General features: G+C 37.5%; 2 protein-coding genes across 3 annotated transcripts in view; both read left to right on the top strand.

Annotated features, from left to right (window-relative positions):
* Positions 1-21,212, top strand: part of LOC149218223 (DNA-directed RNA polymerase IV subunit 1-like) — a 382,207-nt gene that overhangs the window by 244,531 nt on the left and 116,464 nt on the right. The gene's annotated exons all lie outside the window — the stretch shown is intronic.
* Positions 9,471-10,841, top strand: LOC149218225 (putative methyltransferase At1g29790). The gene has a single exon (XM_089383641.1). It carries the CDS (start codon positions 9,471-9,473, stop codon positions 10,839-10,841), a length of 1,371 nt encoding a protein of 456 aa, XP_089239767.1.

Genomic DNA, 21,212 nt, shown 5'->3' on the forward strand with positions numbered 1-21,212 from the left:
GTTCTAGGTACATCTTCTGCTGTTCGGAAGAACCTTCATACAGTGAAGAAAAAGCTTCCTACATCTCTCGCGCTGTAGCTTTGCCCTACAAGTGTGAGACCACATGATGTCGAACTCCATCGAGTATGAACCTCTTCGCCTTCACTTGCTCGGCCTTGTACTTCTTCTTCTAATCACTTTTTGCGAGAACAACCACAACACTATTGACATAGACTTCGAGATCTTATTCCTCTAGAACAATTAAGATTCTGGTCTTCCGTATGACATAGTTGGAAGCTCCTTCCAACCTGTCCTGATCTCTGAGCCCATGCGATGCCATCTCACACAAACTGTCGAATTGACTCCTCTAGTCACTGGTCAGCACTGCTGCCTGACAAGTGAGAAATTCGAACTTTTGGCGAGAAAAGTTCTCTAAGGAGAAAAATCCCCTTCTATGTGTCTTCACTCTTTTCCGACAAATTTCTGCGCCGACAGAAACTGCGACCTTCAAGCATTGTGTTGAGGCTCTTCGTCACTCCCTCTGCCTCAACAAACTCATGAACTCGAAATCGTACCTCTTTGTTGACTCTCTTAGAGAGAGATTTCCTCGGAATCTCTTCTTCTCGGCAAGGAGTGCGCAATCCCTTCAAGGGGTTCGAATTGCTGCCAAGTGTAGTTTTTGGCCTCTCTGCTCAGCGATGGATTTGCTCTCCCTGTTTCAAAATGAACCTTCTGATACCATGTGAAAATTCCTAGTCTCAAGGAACCCCTATTGCAGCAAATCTGAATCTACTTCACCTACTTGATTTTAATATACATTATCAATTTATTCTTTGAATATTGAAGCAAATTACTTATGCTGTTCCAACAGTTCTCCGACAGTTCCAACTTTCTGCGTGAGGTAGGTACTGCTTCTGTGCTAGCCTTTTTGGCTCTGCGTGATGCCTGTGTGGGCCCAGATTGGCCCAATGTCAGTCCTTCTAGTTGCTGTACTTCCTCCACTAGCTTCTCTCTGCCTCTCTTTCAGTACTCCCGAACTATCCCTGCCCCTTTGTTGCAGAATGATCACTTAGTTCGAATTCTCAGCTTCCTAGCCCCAGAAATCGAATCCTAGATCATTCTCACCCATATTTTGATTAATACTTGTTAATATTTTAATTTTCCTAAGTTTAGACTTAGGAACTCCATTAAAAATATTAATTATTTTAATAAAATACAATCCGGGTGGAATTTCACCAAACGGTTTCTGGGTTTTTTAGAACTCATGTGCCTTAGCCTCTCCACCAATTTTCATGTTTAGAGCACATCTGGTGCTACCAAAAACTAATAGTAAGTTTTGCTTGTCGATCCTATTGGTTGCCTTTCTTGCTTTTGTTGTTGATCTTGCTTTTCCTTACTGGCGTTTCTTTTCTTTTCAGTTTACCTGATGGCGTTTTTGTTCATTCTTGCCTCTACAAGTGTTAGTTTGTTGTCGCAGGCTATGAATATGCATATTCCTTAACTCTTCACATTCTGACCATGATTACGACAACACCCATTGAAACTTGTAGATCTTTCCTCTCCGTATTTTTATCATTCAATCTTGCGGTTGGACTTGTCCTTTAGCCATTCTACGACAAAGCACACTTTTGGAACCTAAAGCCCCAACTAACTTAGAAAACTGCGCCCAGAAAGGACAAGTTTTCCTCAAGAGTGCACTCCTTTGTCATGAAGAACTGCGCCCTCCTTGAGTGCATGAGCGCACCTCAAAGGCTTGATTGTGTTAGGTCCCTATACTGCTAGTGTAGCCCCTTATTGTTATTAGTGCAACCCCCTTATTCTATTGGTGTGCCCATGTATTCCAAATATTGTTATTATTGTGTCCCACTATTGTTATTTTTGTGCCCTTACATTATTATTGTTATGTTGGCTCTGATTATATTGTGACCCCTTAGACTCCTATATATAGAAGGGAGGTCTTGTCATTTGTATCATTGAAGAATTATTCATTTGTGTAATGTAAAGGAGGTTGTCCCCTTGAAAAGGCTAATTTCGAAGTCGTTGATCTATCTCTTCTTCTATTTTGTGAGCTGGTTTCATAAAATTTGGTATCAGAGCTTTGGATTCTAGGGCTTTGTTGCTTCAAACAGGTCATTGTGGAACTTTTTTTGTAACGTTTTTTCTACAAAATTAAATAAGTTGAAATTAAAACCCTTTTTAGCTGAAATCTTGCTGAACCCCGTGTTCGAATTTCAGATCTTGTCTTGCTATATTTTTCGGAGATATGAGTTGAGTAAGTTAGGGTTTTTGCATGCTCCATAATTTAATCTCAAACAGGTCATCGTGAAATTTTCGCTATAACTTTTTTTTTACGAAACTTCAGAAGCTTAAATTAAAACGCATTTGAGACGAAATCATACTAAACCTTGTTTACAAATTTCAGATCTTGTTTCGCTATATTTTTGGAGATAGGATCTAAGGAAGTTAGGGTTTTTTGGCAGGCTCCTGAGTTCCATCTTAAACAGGGGACCTTGGGAAAATCGTCATAACTTTCTCTATGAGCTTCAGAATCATATTTCATAAAAATACACAAAAAGAGGATAGATTGTAGTTTGTTGGGTATCGTTTTCAGGGCTGAAGGTCGAAACAGTGACACGTGGCACGTCGTACAAGTTCGCCCTACTGAACCAATCTATAATCAGGTCATCGTGGGAGATTGGACATAACTCTTACTTGGAGAACCCAATCTCAATTAGACTTGTGGGGTTGGAAAGAGGATGCAAAGGGCTACCACAGGCTGAAATTTCAGAACTTGGAGATCCGAAATTACAGAGTTATAGTTGTTTAAATATCGAGCTCTTAAAAGCAAGAAAAAGAATGACTCGAATCAAGAAAATAGAAACACCTAGTAAGCAAAATTGGATGGATGATTTGAAGAATTCCATCAAAGCTAAGATAAATAGTTTCATCTATGCCATGGAAGCTAATATTGATGGTATGGAGGCATATTTGAAGAAAGACATGGAAGGTTTGAAGGAAGGTGGGATAAAGCTGTTACAAGAAAAGCCTCCTAATGGCAAAAAGGTAGTAGAGGAAACTCATGATGAGAACAAAAGAAAAGTTAATAATGATTTCATAGAATCGAATGTTGGATTGAAAACCCAACATATTCCAAAGATAGATATGAGGAAGTTTGATGGTTTGATGGCAAGGATCCCGTAATATGGATACTATAGATGGATAAATATTTGATCTCCATAATGTGAAAAACACACAAAAGGTATATATTGCAATTTTATATTTAGAACCCAATCAGTTTTCATAGTATCGATTGTTTTGCTCTCGTAAACAAATGGTCATTTGGTCCATTTTTATGGAGGAAATGATAACATATTATGAGAATACAAAGAGCAACACTTTCTTTAGCCAATTGATATATCTCAAACAAAAGGGTTCAATGGTAGAGCACATTGAAGACTACAAAAATTGAATGTAAGGGTAAATGATATTCCAGAGAAGCATATAATTGAAGTCTTTAGAGGGACTTTAAAGGATAACATCCAACCTGAGGTTTGCCTTTGGGAACCTGATTCATTGGAGAAGGCATACATGTCGACAAGAAAAATTGAAAGCAAAACTATGGAAACAAGGAAGCCTACCACTCATAACTATAAAGATGGAAGTGTTGTTGCTCCTAGCCTTCCACAACCTACAAGGTTGACACCACAACAATTGGAAGGAGAAAAGCAAAAGGGTTTTGTTATAGTTGTGATAGAAAATACACTAAAGGTCATAAAGGTCATAAATGTGTTGAGAAGAAATTATTTTACATCGATTGTGAACAGAAGGAAGAAAAGGAACAAGAAATGTCAAAAGAAAATGATATACACCAGGAACCAACCCCAGAGAAAGAAGAAATGAATCCGACCATATCTTGTAATGCATTGGCACTTTATGGATATCATCCACCATCCATCACATCATCTTTAAGAGAAAATTCTAAGGTTCAAGCAGCGGAAGATCACATCGAGCATCAACAACAAGTTCTCCAACTCTTAAAGGATAACCTCACTTTGGTGCAAAATCAAATGAAATAACATGCAAATCAACATCGCAGTGAAAGAAGTTTTGATGTAGGTGACTGGGTATTTTTACGGCTAGAACATTACAAACAAATGTCCCTCAAGCAAGCTAAGAAGGATAATAAATTATCACCAAAGTACTATGTTCCTTACAAGGTGATGCAAAAGATTGGTACTATGGCAAACACATTGGAGCTTCTTGGATCTTCCCAAGTGCCCCCCAGTTTTCCATATTTCATGCTTAAAGAAGGTTATATGTGGCAAGCTCCCAGTTCAAACAATATTGTCGGAACTTGACGAGGAAGTAAAAATCATATTGGAACCTAAAACAGTCACGTAAATAATAACCCGACAGCTACGAAATCGATCAATTTTAGAGTATCTCATCATCAAGTGAAAGAACTTACTTGCTGAAGATTCCACATGGGAGGACAAGAATTTTATACAAAAGCATGCAGAACTACTCAAGCGTTGAGTACAACACATTTTGAAGGAGAGGGGCATGTTAGGTACTTATACTACTAGTGTAGCCCCTTATTGTTATTAGTGCAACCCCCTTATTGTATTGTTGTTCCCATGTAGTCCCCATATTGTTATTATTATGTCCCATAGAAGCCCACTATTGTTATTGTTGTGGCCTTACATTATTGTTGTTATGTCGGCTTTGATTATATGGTGACCCCTTAGACTCCTATATATAGAAGGGAGGTCTTGTCATTTGTATCATCGAAAAATTGTTCTTGTGTAATGTAAAGGAGGTTGCCCCCTCGAAGAGGCTGATTTTGAAGTCGTTGATTTATCGCTTCTTCTATTTTGTGAGTTGGTTTCATAACAGATTATTTTCCCTTCGTCCCTTCAACATGCCCCAGTGCGCCCTCCATGTCCTCTTGAGCGCATGATCACACCTTGAAGGCTTGAAGGCCCGAAGCTTCACTCCTTCGTCTCTTGAGAGTGCGCCCTCGCTCCCTCTTAGTCTCCTTGAGCGCATGAGCGCACCTTGAAGGTTTGAATGAACTTCCTTTGTGCTTTGTCAGTGCGCCCTGCGCCTTTGATGTTTTTTCTCTTTTGCTTGAGTGCATAGTGTGAAATTTTCATCTATTGCAACAACTGGAAATTATTTTTCTAACTATAATTTTAATTGAGCAGTTTATTTAATACGAGAAATAACAAATAAAATTAGAGCTGCAGTTTTCACCATAGAAATACAGTAGAATGTAAAATGTGTTGGGTGTGGAGCCTGATTATCTTCTATATTCAAAGGTATCGCCACATAGGACCCCTGTTCGAAATGGGGGCGGCAACGTCGCCCGTAAAATATTCGCTGCAGGGGGGGTCCAGGGGGGCGGTTGCGACCTTTGGGAGCCCCCCTGGCGGGGGGGTTTCAGGGGCAGCGCCCCCGAAGCTAAAAACAACTGTAAAATTGCCTTGTAAAAGTATAGTAATTTCTAGTCAATCTGGGCCGTTCATTAGGTGGATGATCTGACGGTAGAACTTATGTTTAGTTTAGGGTTTTTGCCCTAGAAGGCAACCCCTCTCTTTGTATGAGGGTATTGTATTTGAGGCTGTGAAATAGATGTGTATTCTATGAGCGAGAAACGAAGAGGTGAGACTGTGAGAGAAAACAAAGGATATTACAACGGATTTGCTGTAGGTTGTGTCTCTTCATTTTGCTGGATAATAGCAAGGAAGGACTGGCTGTTCGGGGTGGACGTAGCCCAAACTGGGTGAACCACGTATATCTGTGTCTCTCTTGTTTTGTGCGTTGTTTGTGTTTATATTTCTGCAATATTTTATGTGTTCCATTGCTCCGTAATATATAATTTTCTAACAAAATGTTGGAAACTGAGGAATCCTAGCATTCACACAAAAATTTTGACACTATTATTTTTGGGCAATTATTGTCGGAAAAATCCAATGTGGGAAAACTAGTGTAGCAAATGAGGATTTTATTATTATTATTATGCAAATTTTTTTATGAGTACAATCTATGAATGCAGATACAGGAGGCAACACAAACAACTCCTCAAGCAAAGAGTAGCTCCCATGAAAAGGATCAAGCATGATTCCATAGGAGAAAGCAACAGGAAATGGTAAGTTGATCCTTTGAATACAACAAGAGCTATTGAAGTTGAGCAGGAAAGGGGAGAAATAGAAGAAGAAGAGAAGAGGAAGCAAGATGAGTTGCATAGAAAGCAACAAGAAGAAGAAGAGGAAATAAGGAGAATGGAAGAAGTGCAACAAAGGCAATCCCAGGAGGAAGAACAGTTGACTCAGGAGATAAAGGAAGATTTGGAGGAAGATGATACCATCTAACCCATAGTTGATGAACCAATTTCTCCAGAAGAACCTCCTCTCACAGGTGGTCATCTCCCATTTGATGAAATGGGAACCACACCTCCACCTGAAGACATAGTCATGGATGTGTGCAATGTCATGTTTGATCGGCTCAATAAGAGGATTGAGTAGCAGAGGTGAAGATACTTCCCAAATGATCCTCAGAATCCAGTGTTAGTATCCACAAAAAAGGTGATAACTGCCAATACCAGAAGGAATCCCAGGGCAATCATGGCGAAAATGTTGCTTGCGTTACAACAACGCAGGACAACTTTGAATATTTTTTGAATGGGAATGCACAATTAAGGAGAGAGTTAGCTACAATAAAGCAACAAGCAGAACACCTTGCTATAGAAAATCAATGGTTATCTTCACACAACTTCAATACAACAGAATGGTAGTCAGCCATGCAAGAGGAACTGGGGCCAATGGAGGATACCATGGCATGGTTATATGATGAAATGATACTTCTACAACAAGTAGTGGCTCCCCTCGTTGGCATTCAGAAGAAAGCACAAGAAGTCTTGAAGCTCCTAAAAGTGCCAAGCAGAGCGGTTGATCAACTTCAAGAACGGGTTGCCAAATATCTGAATGTTCCGCAACAGCTAGTTAGAAAGGACATGATTGTTACTGAAATGGACTGAGTATAGCTGAGACTCCACCATCAGAATTATAACCATCTTGGAGAATAAACGACTAATTCTATTGCTGCTTATAATTGACTGCACAATGGTTTCAAGTCTCTAGCACCAAAACATGTGATGCCTTGAGTAGGATCACGTGAAGAAATAAGAGGCAAGGAAATAATCTTTTAGGAAATAAGTCAATACATGGAATAGATCAAGCTAGCACTCGAACAAGAAGGCTTGGAGATCACCAAAGACATTATTGTACAATATGCCATTGAACCAGTCAAAACCCACATGAAATTGTCATGGCTATGGAATAATGTACAATCAAGCTCCAAGATTATATTGACAGAAGCAGTCGAGGTGAAGATGCGATATGCAACGAACTTGCTGGTTTGGGTCAAATTCATCTCTGTGAAATTTTCATCTATTGCAACAACTGGAAATTATTCTTCTAACTGAAAATTTAAATATGTAGTTTACTTGCTACGATAAACAATGAATAAAATCAAAACTGCAATTTTCACCATAAAAATACTACGGAAAATAAAATACTGAAAATTGAGAAATTCTAGCACACATAGAAGAATTTCGACACAATTATTTTTGGACGATTGTCCCCAGAAAAACTCAATACGGGAAAACCGGTGCAACAAATGAAAGGAAAACCTCGATTGTTCCACGCACATACCAAAGAGTGTGCCTCGCTACTGCTTAGTGTACCTCTACCATGAACTGACTAAGGGTATTGGCTGCGAAGCAAATATCTGGCTTAGTATTGACTATATATATGAGAGATGCAATTAGCTGTCTATGCAAGGTGGGGTCAACATCCTTGTCATCTGATACATCTATCTTCTTCCAGTTAGTGATCATGGGCATAGACATGGGTCTGCAATCTTGCATTTTGAACCTCTTCAGAATATTTGTAGCGTATCTTCCTTGCCCAAGGAAAATCTCCCCATCCCTCTGCCACACTTCCAATCCTAGGAAATAGTGCATCAACCCCAAATCCTTCATGTCGAACTCTGCTGCCAGGTTTCTCTTGTAGTCCTCTATGAGCCCTGATCATCCTCTCAAAAAGAGATCATCCACATACAAAACTAAGATGAGTGGCTCACCCTCTACCATCAAATAGTAAAGGTTGGGATCTACGTCACTCTTGACAAATCCCATCTGCTACAAGTAGCGGTCACTCCTGCCATAACATGCCCTAGGAGCTTGCTTGAGTCCGTATAGATCTTTCTTTAGTCTGCACACATCACTGTGCCTCTCATGAGTCTTGAAGCCCTCTAGCTATTGTGTATACACTTCTTCCTCTATCACCCCGTTCAAGAAGGCTGCCTTGATGTCCATCTCGTGAATCTTCCATCCCATCTGAGCTTCCAGGGATATAACTGACCGGATAGAAGTGTATCTGGCAACTAGGGTGAAGGTCTCCTCATAATCTATGTCTTATTTCTGTGCATACCCCTTTTCCATGGACCTAGCCTTGTATTTTTCCACACTGTCGTTTGCAACATATTTGATCTTGTAGATCCATTTAGAACCTACCACTGATCTGTCTTCCGGCCTTGGCACTACCTCCCAAACATCATTCGTCATGATAGAACTATACTCTTATACCTCGACAACTACCCATACTTGATGTTGTGCGGCCTCCTGAAAGCTGGAAGGTTCTGTAATCTAAGCCACTAATGCATGGTACCTGTCAGGCTGTGTGCATTGTCTTTTGTTCGTTCTAGGAGTTCCAATAAACTCCTTTGCATCTCTAAATGTCTGACAAACCTCTCTGCTGGCTTGACCACTTGTCATGGGAGGTTCAGCCAACTCCTCCTCATCCCGCCTCTGACGCTCCATCTGCTGAGAACTCCATACACTCCATTTTACACTATTGGATCTAGTGTTTCATCTATGTAGCAGTGTACTTGGGATCTTTCATTTATAATCAGAAGCTCTATGAGCCAGTGTTTTAAAAACCGTTCTTAAAAACCGGTTACCGGTCTAACCGGCCGGTTAGCAAGCCTGCCGGTCTAAACCGGCCAAAAAACCCGGTTTGAATGCTGATTTATCCATTTTTGTGCCCTAACCGGTGAAAACCGGCCGGTTTAGGACGGAACCAGCGGTTTGTAACAAACCGGCCGGTTTCGTCCTAAACCGGCCGGTTTTAGGCCACCTGCTTGTTTGTTCCCTATTTCTACAGTAAGTTTTGGTCCTACTTCATGCAAAGTCCTTCCATGACAATGTCTACAGTGGGGTTTTGAAGAATTGCTGCAAAATGGATTGTTATATTCCAACCAGCATGATGTTCTGCTATGTGGATAAAAGATTTGTTCGGTGCCTCTACGGTAGAAAAGGCCTCATTAATCTTTCTGCAGACGTTTAATTGACAGCAATATCATAAGGAGAATTGAGAAGGTCCACTGAATTCCTCTGTGTGTGGATCAATATTTAACCCAGAGAAAAAATGCAGAGATTAACTTGTTTTCAAAGAGGGAAATTGACCAAGGTGGTATCTGGTCTTCAATTGCTATTAGGAGTGCTAGTAGTTCTCAGTTTGACGAGCTTAGTGAAACTCTACTCTTCAGGTTTCTTTGTGAATGATGCAAACAACTGCAAACACTTTTACATCCATAAAGAATATCCAAATGTTACATCTGCAGAACTCTTTTCCAAACTCCAAGACATGAAGATAAAAGTAGAGGGAATTCAGAATATGATAGAAAAATCCTTAGAGGAGATGCATGGCGAAGGATCCGAAGGCCCAAAGACAGTTGAATCAGAGCGTTTGAAATTCAGCACAGTTCTTGCAGAAATTCTTGTCCCTGTGGATTTTATTAAAATTTTCCTAGATCAAATAAGACTTCCTGGGGTGCATTTGGTACCTGAAAACGCAGATATCAATACTCAGCTTAAAGATCCAATGGAAGTAGCTGGAACTTCCACTGATGAGAAAGCCAATCCACTGGCAGATTTCTTCTTTATAGAAGAAGTTCGCAAGTATATTACAGTAAAGGAAAACAGATTGGGTAAGAAGAATTTTCTTGGAGCAAATGGAACGTTCCCAAGCATTGGTCATGCTTGCTTTTCCATGAAAGAAGAACTTGAAGAATACATGGGCTATGATATTGGTGACTACTGTAAAGATGACTGGAATATAGCTCAAAAATTAATGGTTCATGGATGTGATCCTTTACCAAGAAGAAGATGTTTTGCAAGAGCTCCTAAGTATTACCAGAAACCATTTCCCATCAATGAATCCCTTTGGAAGCTCCCGGATGATAGGAATGTTCGTTGGAGTCATTACCAGTGCAAGAATTTCACATGTTTAGCAAACAATAGGTCTCGCAAAGGATTTTTCAAATGTTCTGAATGCTTTAACCTTACTAGTCATGAATTTCCCAGATGGATGCAAGTTCAAAACTCTTCCAACAATCCAGATTTTCTTATTGCTGATGTTCTGAGCATTAAACCTGGGGAGATACGTATTGGGTTGGATTTCAGTATCGGAACTGGGACATTTGCAGCTAGAATGAGAGAGTTTAATGTAACAATTGTTTCAGCTACTATCAATCTTGGTGCTCCTTTCAGTGAGACAATTGCTCTTAGAGGACTTGTTCCTCTTTATCTAGCAATCAATCAGAGGTTACCCTTCTTTGACAACACATTGGATCTCATCCATACTACGCGGTTTCTGGATGGTTGGATAGATCTACAATTCTTGGACTATGTCATCTTCGACTGGGATAGAGTTTTGAGGCCTGGAGGATTTCTATGGATCGACAGCTTTTTCTGCACCAGAAGTGATTTGGATGGTTATCATGGTTTTACATCTTAAAAATAGTTTTGTTTCATTAAAAATTAATTATTTAATGTATTTTTTAAAAACCGGTTCGTTTAGACCAAACCAGTCCCGGTTAGACCGGTTCCGGTCGGTAAACCGGTTCATTAGGTGGACCGGTCCGGTCACCGGTTCCGGTTTTAAAAACATTGCTATGAGCCAACACTTCTTCATGCATGTATCATGGATGTAGTAGGACTGTTCTTGTTATGTTTGTGGTATATGTTAGTTTAATTATATACTAAGACTAATGAACTAATTGTTTGCTTAGATATGAGTATAGTTGAATAGGTGTTGTTATGTTTTCATACCCCTTATCTTATAACTGGGGTAATGAAATTAGGTTCATACCCTATCCTGGCACGCAAATATGTCTGTAGTGCTTGTGCTTGCTCCTGATTCCCTCTGAAAACATATGGTACCCCTCCCTAATGCAGTACATTTCGTCGTCTTTCCCATAGTAATCTAGAAGTCCATCTACTCCTCCTTGTAGCTGGAAAAATATTCTCCAACCACTGTCATGTGAGCTGATGCTCCACCGTCTATATACCAGACACCCTGTGAAGCTGATCCTGATAAGAAATCAAATTCATCCTCCAATCTTGTAATGACCCATTTCGGTTCTTAGGCAAAAGGGTATTAGCAAGTATACGATGTATGCATATGATAGCCACATATGCATACATCACATGTCTTGCATTAGTATACTTATTAAATAATTATTCAAATACCTAAATTAATTAAGAAGGGAGGTATTACCTAAAAATTCGACACTCCCAAAAGATACATATTAAATATTTCATGATTATAAAGTTATTAAATAAAATGAACACTTTTATTCCCTTAATGTAAATATGTACAATTAATTATTTTTAAATATTGATTTTATATATCACAAGCTTTTGACAACTATTCATCTATTCTAAAAAAAAATTAAATTTATGTATTAAGACTCATTTTTTAAAATGTTATAATTCTAATAAAATAAATTAAAAGTTAAAACTCATCATCCACTTTATATTAGCATATAATACCTTGAGGCAACACGTAACATTTGACTAATGAATACAAATTGGATAAGGGCAGTGGAAGAAGGCGACGATCGCCTGAGAATGAGTATTTATCCAAGCACACAAAGACAGAAGGGGGGGAAGAACAAAGAAGGAAATTGGGAACTAAAGATTGAATTGCTGAGCTGAGAGATTGGAATTGAAAATTGTAGGTCTGAGCAATTGTTCTTGAAACATTTTGGGCACGGGGGCCAGAGTGTTGAAGAAAGTGTAACTAGGTTCAGTCTTCATAAATGTACTTTTGATATTTGTATTTATTCAAGAAACTAAATATTATTTTTGTAATATTTATCAATGAGTTTCTTGCTCATTGAAATAGGTCTAGCACATGATAAAGTGCTATAGGTCAGTCAAGGAGTCAAATTTTTTTTTAAAAACCCTCAAGGGTATGTTACACCATGTACATATTTGTATAAGAGTCAAAGAATATCCCTCCAAGCAAAGACAAGTCCTCTCCATGCAACAACATCATCAAAGGAGCAAAAATGATGAAGGAAACTCAAGTCGGCCTACAGTCATCATGGTGGCCTCAAGTCGGCCTGAAGGAGGGAGAATCCTCTATATATAGAGGCTGTCCACTCCCTCAAACGACAAGCAATCCACCTCTGAAATCAATGAGCAAGGAAGACAGAGAAAAGGGTGAAAGAGGACAAGTATAAGGAGTGTCTAGTGCAGCAAAGAAGGAGAAGTCATCACTGAAGGTTGGAGGATTGTTTCTAGGGTAAAACACAGTCATACATGCGAGAAAAGGAGGCATCTTTGTGGTCATAACAACAACAACGTAATAGTGTCATACTTCTCATTGTTTGGGCTTGAAACTTAGGCCTATAAGGCCTCCCACTAGAGTGAAGAAGAGACTCTCTCAATCGAAGAAGAAAGGAACCCAATACTCAAGGAAACCTCCCACACGTGCGAGAATTTAGGGCTACAGGATAGTCGTATCAAGCCTACAACCACACCTTGAAGAAGGAGCTCGGTTGGTCAAGAGGAAGGAAGGGATCATCACAAGTAAAGGGTCTCACTAAAGATCAAGGATAAGTGTCTCTTCTAGAGCAAGTGCAACAAGGACTATCAATAGTTGTAAGAAGAACGAAGTGCTGAAAGAAGGAGGATGAAGTGTTGAGGAATGTAGTGCAGGAAGGAGGAAGGACTTGACTTGTGCTTGGAGGATATTATTGTCAAGGGTCTAGGGTTTGGCATTGATCAATAAGAAGCTTCAATAAGAGAAACTTACGAAAGGGTTTTCCTCTCTAGGAGAGAGAGGTTTTGCCTTGGCAGGGAGCCAACATCTTGTGTTCTTGTTCTTGTGTTTTGGTAGCAATTTGATGAAGTAAACACACATGCATTAATAAGAAGAAAATAAGATTAAGCTAACAAGATAAATTGTAAAAGTGCTTCACAAATTGTTATAGAGTCTAGAAGAATCCTACTATACATAATTGCCCTTGATTCTTCAACACAGAGTACTTCGATTGCGAAGTATTTTGGAGCTGGGTACCAAGGATTGTGTCCAATTTCGCTGGGAGGTTTTCATCATTTGATAACAAGAGCGAAATTGGGAATGAGAACAGCCTGACATTTACATCAAATTAAAAAAAAAACAGGTATATTCCTAAATTTCACTGTCTGCAAAATTAGAAGTGATTTCCTAATTTTCTATAATTAGAAACCTTATTTTGTATATATTTACTTTACTTTAAATCAGATACTTGAAACTGTTTTGAAATGAAATTTTATGTTACTGTAACATTATATATGTTATTGTTTAATTCTATTGGTACATGGATACCAATATGAAATATGTTATTTAATTAACAATACTTGAATATAAATATCAATATGAAACTCGCTATAAAATCTAAATCATGAATTATGTTATGAATTAAGATATCTATAAATTTTGTTTCATTTATGCATATTGTTATGATTGATGAGATAGAAATAAAAGAATGATTACATTTTAATATGAAAGCTAATAACACGAGCTGGATATGGCCCAGTATGTTATATCGTAGATAACAACATGTGTAAATTATATAGAAACTGTTTATTGTGAATATATTGATGCATATTTTATGATGTGTGGACAAGTGTTTACGTTGCAGATAACATCGTTACCAAAACGACCACGTGATGACAAAAGTTTCAAGAAGAATTGAGGCTCAATAAAGTTCCATGATAGGGTGATAACCCTGATCCCAGTGGAAGGGGTGAAGGTATTTCCCACTGTTTATCCTTCAAAACCTGGAGTCATGGGAGGACTGTGCGGGTGACGCTCCCCTAGACGTGTGATGACGACTGCCATATGCCTACTGAGAAGTCAGGTCGATATAGTCAGCACTGTCATCCTTAAAGTCTATGAATGATTAGATCAATATAACTGACGCCATAGCATATTCTAGTAGAGGACGGATAAGATGAGAACGAAAGAGATTAGGTAGAATAGGATGATTCTAGAATAGTTTGGGAGCTTGGTTGGGGCCGAGCTTAACTATTAAAATATAAACCCATGAATAAGTATTCAAAATATAAATTTTAAAGTAACCTCACAATTATAAATAAAAACTCAATCACACAACACAATCTTTATATAATCACACTAGTCACTAAAGAAATTACTGATACATTATATAAAATCTAACTTCGGGACGAAGTTTTCTGAAAGAAGGGAGTATGTAATGACCCATTTCGGTTCTTAGGCAAAAGGCTATTGGCATGTATATGATGTATGCATATGAAAGCTACATATGCATACATCGCATGCCTTGCACCAGTATACTTATTAAATAATTATTCAAATACCTAAATTAATTAAGAAGGGAAGTATTACCTAAAAATTCGACACTCCCAAAAGATACATATTAAATATTTCGTGACTATAAAGTTATTAAATAAAATTAACACTTTAAATCCCTTTACTATAAATATGTACAAATAATTATTTTTAAATATTCACTTTATATATATCAAGCATTTGACAACTATTCATTTATTCTAAAAAAAATAAAGTTATGTATTAAGACTCATTTTGTTAAATGTTATAACTCTAATAAAATAAATTAAAAGTTATAACTCATCATCCACTTTATATTAGCATACAATACCTTGAGGCAACACGTAACAGATGACTAATGAATAAAAATTTGGATAAGGGCAATTGAAGAAGGCAGCGACCGCTTGAGAACGAGTATTTATCCAAGCACACAAAGACAGAAGGGGAGGGGGGAAAGAAACGAGAAGGAAATTGGGAACAAAATATTGAATCGCTGAACTGAGAGATTGGAATTGAAAATTGGAGATCTGAGCAATTGTTCTTGAAACTTTTGGGCACGGGGGCCAGAGTAATTCGATTGCAAAGTATTTTGGAGCTGGGTACCAAGGATTGTGCTCAGTTTGGCTGCATATTCTAGTAGAGGATGGATAAGATGAGAACGATAGAGATTAGGTAGGATAGGATGATTCTAGAATAGTTTGGGAGCTTGGTTGGGGTCGAGCTTAACTATTAAAATTATAAACCCATGAATAAGTATTCAAAAAATATAAATTTTAAAGTAACCTCACAATTATAAATAAAAACTCAATCACACAACACAATCTTATATAATCACACTAGTCACTAAAGAAATTACTGATACATTATATAAAATCTAACTTTGGGACGAAGTTTTCTGAATGAAGGGAGTATGTATTGACCCATTTCGGTTCTTAGGCAAAAGGCTATTGGCATGTATATGATGTATGCATATGAAAACTACATATGCATACATCGCATGCCTTGCACTAGTATACTTATTAAATAATTATTCAAATACCTAAATTAATTAAGAAGGAAAGTATTACATAAAAATTCAACACTCCCAAAATATGCATATTAAATATTTCGTGATTATAAAGTTATTAAATAAAATTAACACTTTCAATCCCCTTAATGTAAATATGTACAAATAATTATTTTTAAATATTCACTTTATATATATCAAGCATTTGACAACTATTCATTTATTCTAAAAATTATAAAATAAAGTTATGTATTAAGATTCATTTTGTTAAATGTTATAATTCTAATAAAATAAATTAAAAGTTAAAACTCATCATCCACTTTATATTAGCGTACAATACCTTGAGGCAACACGTAACAGATGACTAATGAATAAAAATTTGGATAAGGGCAATTGAAGAAGGCGACGACCATTTGAGAACGAGTATTTATCCAAGCACACAGACAAAAGGGGAGGGGGGAAAGAAACGAGAAGGAAATTGGGAACAAAATATTGAATCGCTGAACTGAGAGATTGGAATTGAAAATTGGAGATTTGAGCAATTGTTCTTGAAACTTTTGGGCACGGGGGCCAGAGTACTTCGATTGCAAAGTATTTTGGAGCTGGGTACCAAGGATTATGCTCAATTTGGCTGAGAGGTTTTGGTCATTTGATAACAACAACAAAATTGGGAACGAGGACAGATCGACAACGACATCAAATTCAAAAAAAAAAACAAACAGGTATTTTCGTAAATTTCACTGTCTGCAAAATTAGAATTGATTTCCTAATTTTCCGTACTTAGAAACCTTAGAAATCTGGAAGACAAATTTGAAGTGTCCTGAATGTTGCTTCTGTCCATTGTTATGCTGAAGCATTTATAGTGTGTTATTCCTCTTTCACTCGACACTGATTCTGCACTAGCGAACTATTGCAAAACCCTTTGTGTCCAGCTAGAGATCTGCCCAACAAAAATATGAGCTGCTCCCTTTGCCTCTGGAATCACTTGATCTGGAAGGATCGAATTTTTCTGCCTCTCTTAGAAATATCGAATTTCCTCATGCAATTTGATCTTCTGGCAAAAAGATTGGACTACCCTTGGGAATTTCAGCCTGCTGCCCTTATTGAGCAGTGAAAATTCCTTCTTTTCGCTTCTGAGCTCTCCGACTCATCAACTGCACTCTGATACCATGTGAAATTTTTATCTATTGTAGCAACTGAAAATTATTCTTCTAACTGAAAATCTAATTATGCAGTTTATTTGCTACGACAAAAACGAATAAAATAACTGCAATTTTCACCATAAAAATACCGCGGAAAATAAAATACTGAAAACTAAGAAATTCTAGCAAACACACAAGAATTTTGACACGTTATTTTTTGACAATTGTCCCCGGAAAAACTCAATGTGGGAAAACTGGTGTAGCATATGAGGGTTTTATTATTATTCTTCATCAACAATTATGAGGACAATAACTTAGATGCCCAACTGGCAATCTAATCTGAGGAAAATACTGGCAAAATTATCGTGACAATTTTCTCTCTCCGCACAGCTAATTTCTACTGACAAAATTGCCTGCCTAGCCTGTGCATTGAGCCTCCTGCGTCACCCTCTACGCAGAGCTTACGTTGACCCTATGAGAATTTCGACCTTCCTTCGTTTGCCTCTTCTAGGAACTAGAAACCTTCCTTCCAAAATGTTGCTACCCTCCTCTTCCATTTGCTACTCACCCTCTGGCTCTATTTTCTCTGCTGAGCTACTACTACTGAGAAAATCAAACTGCCTGGGCAACTGAGTATCTGCACTAGTGTGTTCTCCATCACCACATCGATCTCCTCTTATAATCCACCGTTGGAGCACTAACGACCAAGATTAAAACTTAATCAATGGCTAGGATTATCTCTGGATCAATCTATGTGAGTTTCTAGATGATTCTCACCTTATCTCAATTAATATTGATTAATTAACCATATTCCCTAAGTTTAGACTTAGGAAATATGTAATAACTGGTTAATAATCTAATTAAGTCATTTTTAGGAGGAATTTCCAAAACACGATTTCTGGGTTTTGGAGATCCCATGTATTCTAGCCTCCCCCAAATTTCATGCTTGTAACACATTTGATGTTACGAAAATTAACAATCTCTACGGATTTCAGAGCATGGCATACATACATCACCAATGAGCTCCATGAGGAAGCAAATGACTTGTCCATTTGATAATATTTTGTCCTATTATCAATTTTGTCTCATATAGCCACCATCTTATATGTAATTTTTCTTTTGTAATAAGTTGTATGTAATGAAGTCCAAGAGACACGTGGAATGTGAAAAGCCACATATGGAATGTAAAAAGTCATGTATAGAATATGAAAAGTCATAGGAGTTGAAGAGTCATGAGGAAGCTCAAAGGTCATTGTCATTTGTTATAAATAAATCCTCATAACTCAAGCAAAAGGCTTGAATTCTTCGAGTATTGCCTTGGATTCTCTTGTAGTACATTGGAGATGGATCTTTTTTTGGAGAAGCAAATTGTGGCTTCATGTTACACTATTGGATCTAGTGTTTCATCTATGGAGCAGTGTACTTGGGATCTTTCATTTATAATCAGAAGCTCTATGAGCCAACACTTCTTCATGCATGTATCATGGATGTAGTAGGACTATTCTTGTTATGTTTGTGGTATATGTTAGTTTAATTACATACTAAGACTAATGAACTAATTCTTTGCTTAGATATGAGTATATTTGAATAGGTGTTGTTATGTTTTCATGATTGTTGTTTATCGTGTGGACTAATCTGCAGGTAATCAACAAGCCTTTCTCTTTGTTCCTGGGTCCCCCTTAGGTTAGTACTATTACTTCCCTAACCGGAGGCTCATTTCCCTTTTACCAGTTGTGGAAGTTCCCTATGCATCTTACATTTGGTGTCACACAAAGCTTACATACTTGCTACCCAAAGAGGTGTTGTGATCTCTTGTGTATGTTTTGTAACCACAACACATCTTTGAAACCTTTGCAATGGTGGTTGGACCATATAGCTGGATGGGACTTCTACAGTAAACGGTGTGAGGTCTGATTGTGACCTCATATTCGAGAGATCCCCTTACATGTTGGCGGCATCCAGCACCGTCAACACTTCCGAAGCCAAATATCTTCTGTTAGGATATTCCAACACATAGGAAATAATTAAGTATAACTTGGTTTAGTGTATAGTTAGGTAAAGTGTGTTTCTTTAGTATGTACATTTTGTAACTTACAATCCGACGATCACGATATGTTCTAAACATGAAGTAATCCGACGATTCATTCTCTGCTCGGTATTACCGACACTTGATCTGTGGCTTAACACTCGATCACTGTTTCCCTCTTTGAGGGTTTTAACCACGTTAAGAATATATTGGTGTATTGATCTGCAATTTGTTTGTGAGCGGTGTCCTTTCGTGTTCTTTCTGAGGAACTTACCTTGTAAATTCCTACATGGTATCAGAGCTATTCGAGGGTCGCATCCGTTGGTGATCGAAATCCGAAGCTGGTACAACTGCATCGGGATATCGTTTCCTAGATCTACTGCTTCTGACTGCTTTTGGTCCGAGAGGACTGCTCTATTGTTTTAGGAGCATCTGTTCCATTGAGGAACCCCTTTTGTTTCATGCGAAAAGGTTTCTGGTAGCCCTAGCTACGTACGTCATTTTTAAGACTTGGAGGTGTACAATCTTTATTTACTATTTTAGTTATTTATTTCTCTGTTTATTTCGTTTTATTTATCTCTCTATTTTTATTATTGGATCTATACCTTTCATTTCTGTGTATGCTCTTTGCCTCGCGACATTATGCGATTTGAGCAAATCAAAAACATAAAGAAAGGGTTTTTCTCATGCGTATGCTCTTTTCCGCCGCGTCTTAATGTGATCTCGGAAAACCAGAAACATTGAGGAAAATATATAGTTTCGGGCCAAATCTAATTTTAAGCCGTAAGGCTTGCATTACTTTTGCATGTTTCTTTTGGTTTGTGTGTTTTTTTGTTTTGTAGGAAAAAATGGGTTTTTCAAGTAAGCACGCACTAAATTTTTAAACTAGCTCACTTGGTCTAAAGTTACTTTATGAGAACAGAGATCTTAGGTTCAAGTATTTCTTTTTGTCGAATTACTTTTTCAAAAAACACTTGTAACTTATGTTTTAAATTTACTTTATGTAAAAGTGTTCTCACCCATTATAAAAAGTGAGTCACTTATAATTCTAGAGTCTCTTTATCGTTTATTTGAGTTACAATTTAGTGGATAGTTCATAAAGTACCATTGTAAAACTGACTTTCACTTATGAATAAAAGTGGGTCACATAAAGCAATCTTTTTTTTAAAGTGAGCTAATTAGATTAACTTTGGAAAGAGGGGAATTTTTTTTAAAATAACATTATAATTCATTTCCCAACATTCACGTAGTTTGTTGGCATATTGAACAACTTTTCTTCAAAGAGCTGCAACTTTTTCATCCGGAAGCTATTTTCAGAGCCCTTTTTTTGAATCGGCTTAATTTTTCGAGATCTTTCCATTGGAACACTTAGTTTCAACATCTACAGCTTCAGTCTATTTTAAAATGGAAAGTCCATGCCTAGTTATTCTTGACAACACCAACTATTTTCGATGGCTATCCTACCTTGTGGATTTACTTAGAAGTAAAGGTCTTTACAGAATAGCCTCAGGGCAAGATTCTAAATCTAAAGATGAAGATAAGCAAGCGAAATGGGAAAATAATTAAGATCAAGCACGTGGGTTGATAGGGATGTCTATTTCTCCAAACCTTAGATTCCGTATTGCAGAAATTGATACCCCCGATGAAGCAATGAAACAACTCAATGAAGTTTTTTGAATTAAAAATGAAATTAGAGCTCATCAACTTGAAAATTTCAAGTTGCTTACGTTGGACCCCAGTAATTTTTTCTTCTATTGAAATTTTTTTGTCCAAGTTCAAGACCCTTAGACTTCTCTTAGTAGGTGTTAAGGTTAAGAAAGAAGATGGTAGCCTTATCTATTCCATTCTTACTAAGTTACGACCAACCTACTTTGTGTTTCTTTCCACCTTCCATTCTATTAGATAAGCCTTTATTTCTCAAAGACAAGACTACAAGTCCCCCTCTTTTGATGCCTTTTTTGATTCTTTAATAAGAGAACAAGAAAAACTCTTACATTTTGGTTTTCTTAATACTAGAAATTCTTCTAAGAAAGCCTTAGCATCCCAGCAGCAACCAAATTCAAAGAATCCTAAGAAGCAACATCCTAAAAAGAATGGTCCTAAACCAAACAAGGGTCCTAAACAATTTCAGTCTCAAATGAAAAATCAATTCAACAAAATGATACATGGGACCTTGTTCCTCTTCCAAAGTGACAACAACTTATTAGATGCAAATGGGTTTACAGAACCAAGTTTGGATTAGATGGAAAAGTTGATAAACATAAATAAAGCTCTTCTTACTGCTAAGGGTTTTTCACAAGTTGAAGGCATTGACTATACTGAAACCTTCTCCCCTGTTGCCAAAATGAACT

This window comes from Pinus tabuliformis, chromosome Q (assembly GCF_031772625.1).
Source record: "Pinus tabuliformis cultivar Carrire ecotype Pingquan chromosome Q, CPIR1, whole genome shotgun sequence".
In the NCBI taxonomy this organism is placed as follows: domain Eukaryota; kingdom Viridiplantae; phylum Streptophyta; class Pinopsida; order Pinales; family Pinaceae; genus Pinus; species Pinus tabuliformis.